Genomic DNA, 12,478 nt, shown 5'->3' with positions numbered 1-12,478 from the left:
GCTCCTGACTGCTGGTCTGCACTAGCTTACCTACACAGCCAAGCTACTGACTCCTGGTCTGCACTAGCTTACCTACACAGCCAAGCTACTGAATCCTGGTCAGCACTAGCTTACCTACACAGCCAAGCTACCAACTCCTGGTCTGCACTAGCTTACCTACACAGCCAAGCTACTGACTCCTGGTCTGCACTAGCTTACCTACACAGCCAAGCTACTGACTCCTGGTCTGCACTAGCTTACCTACACAGCCAAGCTACCAACTCCTGGTCTGCACTAGCTTACCTACACAGCCAAGCTACCAACTCCTGGTCTGCACTAGCTGACCTACACAGCCAAGCTACTGACTCCTGGTCTGCACTAGCTTACCTACACAGCCAAGCTACTGACTCCTGGTCTGCACTAACTTACCTACACAGCCAAGCTACTGACTCCTGGTCTGCACTAGCTTACCTACACAGCCAAGCTACTGACTCCTGGTCTGCACTAGCTTACCTACACAGCCATGCTACTGATTCCTGATCTGCACTAGCTGACTTACACAGCCATGCTACTGACTCCTGGTCTGCACTAACAGACCTACACAGACCTGATACTGACTTCTGGTCTGCACTAGCTGACATATACAACCATGCTACTGACTCCTGGTCTGCACTAGATGACCTACACAGCCCTGGTACTGACTCCTGGTCTGCACTAACAGACCTACACAGACCTGATACTGACTTCTGGTCTGCACTAGCTGACATATATAGCCATGCTACTGACTCCTGGTCTGCACTAGCTGACCTACACAACCATGCTACTGACTCCTGGTCTGCACTAGCTTACCTACACAGCCAAGCTACTGACTCCTGGTCTGCACTAGCTGACCTATACAGCCATGCAACTGACTCCTGGTCTGCACTAGCTGACTTACACATACCTGATACTGATTTCTGGTCTGCACTAGCTGCCCTACACAGCCATGCAACTGACTCCTGGTCTGCACTAGCTGACATATACAGCCATGCCATTGACTCCTGGTCTGCACTAGCTGACCTACACAACCATGCTACTGACTCCTGGTCTGCCCTAGCTGACTTACATAGCCAAGCTACTGACTCCTGGTCTGCACTAACTGACCTACACAGACCTGATACTGACTTCTGGTCTGCACTAGCTGACATATATAGCCATGCTACTGACTCCTGGTCTGTATTAGCTGACTTACACAGCCAAGCAACTGACTAATGATCTGCACTAGCTGACTAACACAGCCAAGCTACTGACTCCTGGTCTGCACTAACTGACCTACACAGACCTGATACTGATTTCTGGTCTGCACTAGCTGACCTACACAGCCATGCAACTGACTCCTGGTCTGCACTAACTGACCAACACAGCCAAGCTACTGACTCCTGGTCTGCACTAACTGACCTACACAGACCTGATACTGACTTCTGGTCTGCACTAGCTGACATATACAGCCATGCTACTGACTCCTGGTCTGCACTAGCTGACCTACACAGCCATGCTACTGACTCCTGGTCTGCAATAGCTGACTTACACAGCCAAGCTACTGACTCCTGGTCTGCACTAACAGACCTACACAGACCTGATACTGACTTCTGGTCTGCACTAGCTGACATATACAACCATGCTACTGACTCCTGGTCTGCACTAGCTGACCTACACAGCCCTGGTACTGACTCCTGGTCTGCACTAGCTGACTTACACAGCCAAGCTACTGACTCCTGGTCTGCACTAGCTGACCTACACAGCCCTGCTACTGATTCTTGGTCTGCACTAGCTGACCTACACAGACCTGCTACTGAATCCTGGTCTGCCCTGAAAAAGCCTTTTAGAGATTTTAACCTAAGCAAAGAGCTTTAGCGAATCAGGACCTTGAAGTTGTTCCTACTCACCATTCAGTCTTTGTTGCACATTCACAGATGTAGATGGTTTGAGATTTATATTTTGCATGCTACTAGTTACCTAGAAGTAAAATAAATAATTCATACAACTGTATGAAGAGATCATTTTCCACCATGCATGATGAGGTACAGGAATCTATTCTGTGCTTAAGGGGCTTACCTCTGAGACCAAATCCAGTATGGACCCCACAGCTCCCTGTAAGCTCAGCTGCACATGATCACTGGATGGGTTCAGCCGCAGCTTGTGTTCTTCAGAAAACTCTAGGCTGACTTTCAGCATGGAGCAGCAAACACCAGGTCCAGGCTGTGGAAAGGAACATTGAGAGTAAATCTGACTGATCACATAAATAAATTATCATCAACACACATAGTTGCCAAAAATAAACTAGATCATAATTCAGATTATTATAGCCTATGGTGACTAAATAATCTTGATTTTATTAAAGACAAGAGGCGAATATTTTGCATCAAATCTTTACTGATTCCAGCAGCAAAGAAAAAATACAGAGAAAAAAAAACAACATAGTAACAAGACTGCACCAATCAACACACAGCAGCCTAATAAACTGTAATGAACAAGTCCAGCACTTCCTCTTTTCATTGACCATAAGACAGCAGAACCAATCAGGAAGGAAACAAACTCAAATGAATATCCATCATAGAACAAAATGGAACAGCGACTCCCAGGAAGGAAAACAACCGATGACATGGTCCGTAGATAAATAAGGAAACAAAATCAGTGAAAGAGAAAAAACAAAAAATAACAACTCACCACAGAAAAAGAAAATCAGCAGGCATAACATAATTTAGATGACATTTCAAGAAAACAAAATCTTTCTTAGCACATTATGGGAGGGACAGAAGGGGGGTATATTTGCCTCCTGTGTTTAATAAAATCAAGATTATTTAGTCACCATAGTCTATAATAATCCGAATTTTATGACAAGACAGGAGTCTTCATATTTTGCATTTCTAAGGCACCTATAATTATTATTATCGGTTATTTGTAGAGCGCCAACAGATTCCGCAGTGCTAACCCACAGAAGAACTTCAAAAACAAAAAAGAATCAAGTTCAAAATTCATCAAAGTCAGAGCTCTGATGCCCCTCTTGAAAACCCTGAGGGAGGAGGGTTCTTTAACCCGTTTTACCTCTGGGGAGGAGGTTCTATCACCTCTATGTGAAAAGCATGTGGGAAGGGCTAGTGGCCATCATGTAGACGTTATGCCTTTATGAGAGACTGGGCGAGATAGGGCCTTCCCAAGCCAATTGCGAGGATAAAAGAGACTCTGATACTGAGCTAGGGGGTTTAGAAGTCGGAGTGGCAGAGTTAGAGGGAGTCTCTTTGGTATTAACGGATTCCACTGAAGAGGGGCTTAAGGTTTGATTAAATACGTCAGCAATAGCTGATACAAAAAAGGCAAAATATCTTCTGCACCTGCACCTTCCCCCCTGCACCTTGTCTCAAAAGCAGTCTCACTACTGCAAATCTGTATCTCATCTTATGTCACTCTCCCTCTTGCTTCTACTAACTGCTGGTGACATCTCCTCTAATCCTGGTCCCCAACAACTGCCTAGCCATACACATCCATTTATACCATCCCACAGACTCAAAAAACAAAACTCTGACAACCTTACTCACATTCCTCTTGCATCAAAAGCCACTTCCCCTTTCACTTGTGCACTTTGGAACTCTCGCTCTGTTTGCAACAAACTCACTTCTATACATGACCTCTTTATCTCCCACTCCCTCAACCTTCTGGCCCTAACAGAAACCTGGCTCTCTCCCCTAGACACAGCATCCACTGCTGCTCTGTCACATGGGGGTCTCCACTTCAGCCACACTCCTAGGTCTGGTAATAGACAAGGAGGTGGTGTAGGTATTTTACTTTCCTCTCGTTGCAATGATGTGAATATATATCTTGCAGCGCCAAGATGTCAACCATACAAGCTATACTCCAGTTGCGGAATCTCCCAACCAGATCCCAAAATAACAATAGGTTAAAGTGCTTGGTGAGTACAGCGCTACAAAGCCCTAGAGGAAGGGTTTGTGGCTAAAGATGGTGTCCACGATTGGTTATATTACCTATAAGTGGTGTATATAATAGTAATACAAATAACCGATAGGCCTAAACACATAAATATTACAATGTATGGGAAAAAGAATTTATAATAGATCGGATACTCCTATATGTTTAGCTAATGACATTTAATATGACATATATGGTTTAAAATCCTGGACAATATAAACATACATAAAATACATAAATGGCAATTGTAAGAAAACCTTAAAAACAAGATCTTAAAAACAAGATCTAATGGTACCGTTATGTGCACATAAAAAAGGGGGGGTTCAGTTATACAAATAAAGTCTTAAAAGTCCAAAGAATAGTCATGTGATCCTATGGTATATCGACTTATCTATGTCCCAATGCTGGTGTGTTCAAACTTAGTGAACCACTCAAAGATATGATAAAAATGTGAAAAAATGGATTAATTGCCTTCCAAAATTAAAAAGCCAAAATGAAAAGCCAAAAATACAACTTGTGATATCACAACTGTGTAGAAAGTGGAAATAGTTTTTCAAAATAAAAATAAAAATGAGTGAGGTGTACACCAAAAATATGCCTTAGTGAATGTCAAATGTATCTTTAAAGCATAAAACAAATGTTCCCAAAAAATCTGTGATAACTCAAAATATATCCAAACAGATGTGGTTATAGGATTCCTAAGTGTGGGTCCTCTTCTTAAGGTGTGTGTTAAAACTTCAGTGGTGTCATCTTGAACCTATAAATTGGTAAAAAGAGCAAACATAGTGCAATAAAGCTACTAAAAGATAAGGGTAAAGGTAATAAACTCACCAATGAGATCCTGAGCCGTAATACCAGTAGCCAACGCGTTTCGGTTCACAAAGAACCTTTCTCAAGACTGGTACCGGCTCTCTGGTTTGCTCACCTTAAATATATTGGTTAGCCAATGGAATTGGATTGATTTTGGCGCCCAAAATTCACGCCAAAAAATTGCGCCGAAAATTGCGCCCTTTTTTATTTTGTATAGATCCTAATTCTTACTCACTGTATGTATCCCTCCTGCATTTATATTTCATATTTAGTAATATTTCCCAACATTGTGGTCAATATGTGAGGCCGTATCCCGATTGCCGTAGTTTACACCGGAAGTGGGGATTAACCGGAAGTGACGTTGTAGCTCGTGTACGTACTTCCGGTTGGCTCTACTTTTACCGCATGTTGTACATCTGTCCGCAGGAACCATGTCTCTGAAAACCTGAGGTGTATATGCGTATTCCAAATATAATATGATTGGTGGTATTAGGCTCAGGATCTGTTAAATATGATAAAATGGTATATATATAATGAACGTGATCGGCATTACATTGGTCCATTACAGAACCCAAAATATAAAAATACAAAAATACAAAAATTGAATATACAACCTTTTGAATAATAAATATGTATGGTAAATACGTGTTTGTTGACATTATATTGGTCTGTTTCAGATCTATTATATAGATATTTCCACATAATATAAAGATATAAAGCATATAAAAACATATAAAAAATAATAATAATAATAGAGATATAAAGCATCTAAAACCATATAAAAACATATGAAGGGGATAGGAATTTATATTTATTATGACACTTTAGATCGAGAAAATGAAATATCTGGGTCTAAAAACCCAAAACTCCGTTGGTCATAGTAGACCCTTACTCTAATAGACAGGTTGTGTATATATGTCTGTATAGGACAAAATATATAAATAAATAGTGCATATAAAAGCTCATTAGAAACCTCAAATGGTATATAAAGAATATATGTAAAAGCATATATAAAAAACTATGTTGGTTAAGACTGAGGATTATAGGATAAGAGTTAAAAAGTTGGAATTAAAAAAGCAAGACTTAAACAGCTGGGTTAAAAGACCTGGAAAAAATCTAAGAGTTCTCGGTATCTTCCTAAAATATCGACCTTAAAAAGGATGTCCGTAGTTTCTAAATTCTAAAATACTAAAATAAGTCGATATACCATAGGATCACATGACTATTCTTTGGACTTTTAAGACTTTATTTTTATAACTGAACCCCCCCCCCCCTTTTTTATGTGCACATAACGGTACCATTAGATCTTGTTTTTAAGATCTTGTTTTTAAGGTTTTCTTACAATTGCCATTTATGTATTTTATGTATGTTTATATTGTCCAGGATTTTAAACCATATATGTCATATTAAATGTCATTAGCTAAACATATAGGAGTGTCCGATCTATTATAAATTCTTTTTCCTATACATTGTAATATTTATGTGTTTAGGCCTATCGGTTATTTGTATTACTATTATATACACCACTTATAGGTAATATAACCAATCGTGGACACCATCTTTAGCCAAAAACCCTTCCTCTAGGGCTTTGTAGCGCTGTACTCACCAAGCACTTTCCTCTCGTTGCACCTTTCAACAAATACATCCCATTACTTCCCTCACATTTTCCTCATTCGAAACCCACATGCTTCGCTTATTCTCTCCTCTTTCTATATGTGTCGCAGTCATATACCATCCTCCTGGCTCCTCAACTCAATTTCTAGATCACTTGGCTGCATGGCTACCTTATTTCCTTTCCTCAGACACCCCTTACCTCATTCTTGGTGACTTCAACATCCCTCTTGATAATCCCACTGCCTCCTCTGCAAAACAACTTCTGCAACTCACTTCCTCTTTTGGTTTGTCACAATGGACTGATTCTCCCACTCACAAAGATGTTCACTCCCTTGACCTGATCTTTAGCTATTGATGCACCCTCTCAAACTTCACAAACTCCCCCTTTCCTCTTTCTGACCACCATCTCCTTACTTGCAACATATCATCCCTCCCTACAACTCTCCCTCCTTCTGCTCCTCACACCAAACTTCACAGAAGCATTACATCATTAGATCAACAACAGCTTTCTAATTCCCTCAAACCTCTCCTCTCATCCTTCTCCTCCTTTTCATGCCCTGACCAATCTATCTGCCACTATAAGTCCACCCTTACATCCGTCCTTGACAATCTGCCCCTCTTACCATAGCTCGGAAATCAAACACTCATCCTCAGCCCTGGCATACTCCTCTGACACGATACCTATGCAGATGTTCCCATACTGCTGAGCGGCACTGGAGAAAATCTAGGAGTTCAGCTGATTTTCAACACTACAAATTTATCTTGAACTCCTACTACTCTGCCCTTAATTTCCATAAGCAACACTATTTCTCTACTCTTATCTCTAATCTTTCTTCAAACCCAAAACGTTTGTTCTCCACTTTCAATACTCTTCTCCGCCCTCCCCCACCTCCTAATACAACCTCTCTGTCAGCTCAAGACTTTGCCAACCACTTCAATAACAAAATCAACTCCATCAGAAATGAAATCAGCTCTCAACATAATTCCATTCCCTCACCTCCTCAAATGCTCTCAATCAACCACAACCCACATAACCTCAAACTTAGCTCATTCTCCCCTGTTACTGAGAAAGAAGTTTCGGCACTTATACTGCGCTCTCACCTCACTACCTGTCCCTTTGACCCTATCCCCTCACAGCTACTCCCCTCCCTCTCTGCCACCCTTACCCCTATACTCACACACACTTTCAACCTCTCCTTCAGCACCGGTATATTTCCCTCATCGCTGAAACATGCACTGGTCACACCTATCCTCAAAAAACCTTCCCTTGATCCTACCTCCCCATCCAACTACCGCCCTATTTCCATCCTCCCTCTTGCATCAAAGCTTCTCAAAAAACTAGCTTATGCACGCCTATCCCATTTCCTTACAATAAACTCCCTCCTTGACCCATTGCAATCTGGATTTCGTCCCCATCACTCCACAGAAACAGCAATTGTTAAGGTTACCAACAACCTACTTACAGCAAAATCAAAAGGCCACTTCTCTCTGCTTATTCTCCTTGATCTGTCCGCAGCCTTTGACACTGTTGACCACCCTCTCTTGCTCCAAACCCTCCAATCCTTCGGTATATGTGACACAGCCCTCTCGTGGCTCTCTTCCTACCTGTCAAACCGTACCTTTAGTGTAGCCTTCTCTGGGGCCTCCTCTGCCCCGTCACCACTTTCTGTCGGAGTACCGCAAGGCTCTGTCCTCGGTCCCCTTCTCTTCTCAATCTACACATCATCACTAGGTTCCCTAATAAAGTCCCATGGTTTACAATATCATTTGTATGCCGACGACACCCAAATCTACTTCTCTGCATCAGACCTTTCTCCTTCCTTGCTAACCCGTGTCACTAACTGTCTTTCTCACATCTCCAACTGGATGTCCTCTCACTACCTCAAGCTAAATCTCTCCAAAACTGAGCTCCTTATTTTCCCCCCCTTATTCAAAACTCTCCACCCCCAATCTCTCTATAACTGTCGACAACTCCATCATTACCCCTACCCCGCATGCCCGATGTCTTGGGGTCACATTTGACTCAGATCTTTCTTTCACTCCTCACATTCAGTCTTTGGCTAAAGCCTGCCGCTTCTACCTTAAAAACATCTCTAAAATTAGACACTTCCTTACACAAGACACAACTAAGATTTTAATCCACTCTCTCATCCTCTCCCGCCTCGATTACTGCAACTCTGTCCTCTCTGGTCTCCCCACCTACCGCCTAGCTCCTTTACAATCCTTAATGAATGCCTCTGCCAGACTCATCTTCCTTACATGTCGCTCTTCATCTGCTGCACCTCTCTGCCAATCTCTTCACTGGCTTCCTCTTGCCTCTAGGATCAAACACAAAATTCTCACTCTGACATACAAAGCCCTCAACTGCACTGCTCCCCCCTATATCTCAGATCTTGTCTCCAGATACTCTCCCTCCCGTCCCCTTCGCTCTGCTCACGACCTCCTACTCTCCTCCTCTCTTGTCACCTCATCACACTCCAGTTTACAGGACTTCTCCAGACTGGCTACCATCTTGTGGAACTCTCTGCCTCGTTCCACAAGACTCTCTTCTAGTTTTAAAAGCTTCAAGTGCTCCCTAAAGACTCTACTGTTCAGGGATGCATACAACCTACGCTAACCTTTCTTTATACCAGTTCCTCTCCTCCATTGCTATCCCCTGAACCCCCCTAGCATGTAAGCTTAAGAGTCCAGCTGTTTGTTGATCACCTTCTCAAGAGCTGACTACAACAGTGCAACTCTTGGCAGGGCCCTCTACCCATTTGATCCCTATAACTGTTTTTTTCTGTACTCCGCATTTGTTAATAGCGCTGCGGAATCTGTTGGCGCTCTACAAATAACCGATAATAATAATAAAATAATAAAATAATAATTAGAAGTAAGAAGAGGATAGAAAAGTGAGGACACTAGGATTCATCCTCAGATGCCATGTCAAAGGGACAACTAGTCAAAATTATACCCTCAAGATTCATACAATGCAACTTTAACAGCTTCCTAATTTACAAGAATCAACAAATGAACTTACTCTTTAGGAATCTAGAGGAAGGCTAAACTCTGAAGGCTAAAAAGCTAATTTCTAAGCCATTGAACCGACTTTTATATCAATGCATTTTGACGGATTAAAATCGAATCCTGGAACAAACTCAGGACCTAGGGTAACAATCAAAAACTCCACAGCACCTTTATTTACAAAATGTATTTATGCTACTTCTCTCATGGAGGTACAAAAGTATTTCAGCAATGTTTTGGGAGGGTGTCCCTTAATCATGCACCTAGTAGCCCTACTTGAATCCACATGCTATAATTTTATCCGTCTGTCAAAAGCACTGAGGCAAGGGGAAGCCTGCAGAGAATGAGATACAAGAAAAAGAAAATTTATAATTACCTGATAAATTTATTTCTTTTTTGACACGATGAGTCCACAGATCATCATAATTACTAATGGGATATTCACCTCCTGGTCAGCAGGAGGAGGCAAAGAGCACCACAGCAGAGCTGTTAAATAGCTCCTCCCTTCCCTCCCACTCCAGTCATTCAACAGAAGTTAGGAAGAGAAAGGAAAAGCCAAGGTGCAGAGGTGTCTGAAGTTAACAATAACCCACAACCTGTCTAAAAACACAGGGCGGGCCGTGGACTCATTGTGTCAAAAAATAAATAAATTTATCAGGTAAGCATAAATTTTCTTTTCTTTTTTATGACACGATGAGTCCACGGATCATCAAAATTACTAATGGGATCCAATACCCAAGCTAGAGTACACAGATGATATGGGAGGGACAAGACAGGGAACCTAAACGAAAGGCACCACTGCTTGAAGAACCTTTCTCCCAAAAGCTGCCTCAGCCGAGGCAAAAGTGTCAAATTTGTAGAACTTTGACAAAGTGTGAAGAGAGGACCAAGTTTCAATCTTGCAAATCTGTTCCACAGAAGCTTCATTTTTGAACGCCCATGAGGAAGCAACAGCCCTCGTGGAATGTGCCGGAACTCTCTTAGGAGACCGCTGTCCAGCAGTCTCATATGCAAAACGTATTATACATTACATCCGAAAAGAAAGAGAAGTAGCCATAGCTTTCTGTCCCTTACGTTTTCCTGAGAAAACCACAAAAAAAGAAGAAGACTGACGAAAATCCTTAGTTGTCTGAAAATAAAATTTTAAAGCACGGACTACGTCCAAATTGAACAGAAGTCCTTCCTTCTGATAGAAAGGATAAGGACACAAGAAAGGAATAACATTCTCCTGATTAATGTTCCAATCAGAAACAACCTTAGGAAGAAATCCTAATTTAATACCTAAAACTACCTTATCTGAATGGAAAGAAGATAAAGAGACTCATACTGAAATGCCAGAGCTCTGACACTCTCCGAACAGAAGAAATAACAACAAGAAATAAAACTTTCCAAGATAAAAACTCAATATCTAAAGGAAAGAATAGCCTCAAACGGAGCCCCTTGAAGAACTCTGAAAAACTAAATTCAGACTCCATGGAGGAGTAACTGGTATGAACCCAGGCCTGATCCTAACCAAGACCCGACAAAATGATTGTACATCTGAAACCTCTACCAAAGAGAATTGTTGGAAGGTGGAGCTAACCGCCATACTGAGAGGAAGCAACGCAGGAGAGCTCCGCTCAACAAGTGCATTAAAACTAGTGTTAGAGTAAGCTATATCTGCTTAAAAGTTGGTCAAGCAAGGGCAATTACCCCAAGGGTCATAGTGACCACTTAGGGGTCCGGAGTTTGAGCCTATTAATTCCCTGGATATTAAGTTGTTTCCTTGGAAACCTTTATTTATTGATACTATGTCTTCTGCTCGCAGAGTGTCAGAGCTCTCGGTACTGCAGTAAGAGTCTCATTACCTTACCTTATTTTTCTTTTTGTTAAGGTAGTTTATTTTCGTACTAATTTAGTATTTCTTCCTAAGGTAGTTTCTGATCGGAACATTAATCAGGAGATTGTTATTCTTTATTTGTGTCCCAATCCTACTTCTCAGAAGGATCAGTTTCTGCACAATTTGGATGTATTTTAAAGTTTTACCTGCAGGCGACTAAAGATTTTCTTCAGTCTTCTGCACTGTTTGTAGTTTTCTCAGGAAAATGTAAGGGACAGATGGCTACAGCTACTTCTCTTTCTTTTTGGCTGAAGAGTATGATACTTTTTATGTATGAGACTACTGGACAGCAGCCTCCAGAGAGAGTTACGGCTTATTCCACGACGGCTGTTGCTTCCTCATGGGCATTCGAAAATAAAGCTTCTGTGGAACAGATTTGCAAGGCTGCAACTTTTTTCTCTCTTCACACTTTTTCAAAATTCAACAAATTTGACACTTTTGCCTCGGCTGAGGCCGCTTTTGGGAGAAAGGTTCTTCAAGCAGTGGTGCCTTCCGTTTAGGTTCCCTGTCTTGTCCCTCCCGTATCATCTGTGTACTCTAGCTTGGGTATTGAATCCCATTAGTAATTAAGATGATCCGTAGACTCATCGTGTCATAAAAAAGAAAAGAAAATTTATGCTTCCCTGATAAAAAAAAAATTGACACGATGAGTCCACGGCCCGCCCTGTTCTTGTAAGACAGGTTGTTGATTATTTTAAACTTCAGATACCTCTGCACCTTGGTTTTTCCTTTCTTTCCTTAACTTTGGTCGAATGACTGGAGTGGGAGGGAAGGGAGGAGCTATTTAACAGCTTTGCTGTGGTGCTCTTTGCCGCCTCCTGCTGACCAGGAGGTGAATTTCCCATTAGTAATTAAGATGATCCATGGACTCATTGTGTCAAAAAATAAATAAATTTATCAGGTAAACATAAATTTTCTTTTTTTATTTAAGATAGAATTTAATTGTTCTCTCTTAAAGGAAGTTTTGTTTACTTTTGATATTGAAAGTCTAAACCTCCTGATGATAAAGCTATTAATCATCTAAATTCTGTATTTAGGACTAATGTTATTAATCCTGAAGTATTTCCTATTCCTGATGCTATCTCTAATGTGATTGCTAAAGAATGGTCTATGCCTGGTACCTCTTTTGACCCTTCTTTTAGGTTTAAGAAATTGTATCCTTTACCTGTAGCCAATTTAGAACTTTGAGAAACAGTTCCTAAAGTTTATGGGGCAATTCCTACTCTT

General features: G+C 41.4%; 1 protein-coding gene across 1 annotated transcript in view; it reads right to left on the bottom strand.

The window, feature by feature from the left end:
* DNHD1 (dynein heavy chain domain 1) overlaps nt 1-12,478 on the bottom strand; it is a 1,127,964-nt gene that overhangs the window by 844,746 nt on the left and 270,740 nt on the right. Inside the window, exons 4-5 of the mRNA XM_053705693.1 lie at nt 2,074-2,217; nt 1,905-1,974 (exon numbers count right to left, since the gene is read on the bottom strand). Of these exons, the coding sequence (XP_053561668.1) occupies nt 1,905-1,974; nt 2,074-2,217 (214 nt within the window). The remainder of the gene's footprint in view (nt 1-1,904; nt 1,975-2,073; nt 2,218-12,478) is intronic.

The sequence above is a fragment of the Bombina bombina genome, chromosome 3 (assembly GCF_027579735.1).
Source record: "Bombina bombina isolate aBomBom1 chromosome 3, aBomBom1.pri, whole genome shotgun sequence".
NCBI classification, from domain to species: Eukaryota; Metazoa; Chordata; class Amphibia; order Anura; family Bombinatoridae; genus Bombina; species Bombina bombina.
The sequence above is the reverse complement of the archived record's forward strand: the minus strand, read 5'-3'. Positions and strand labels throughout refer to the sequence as shown.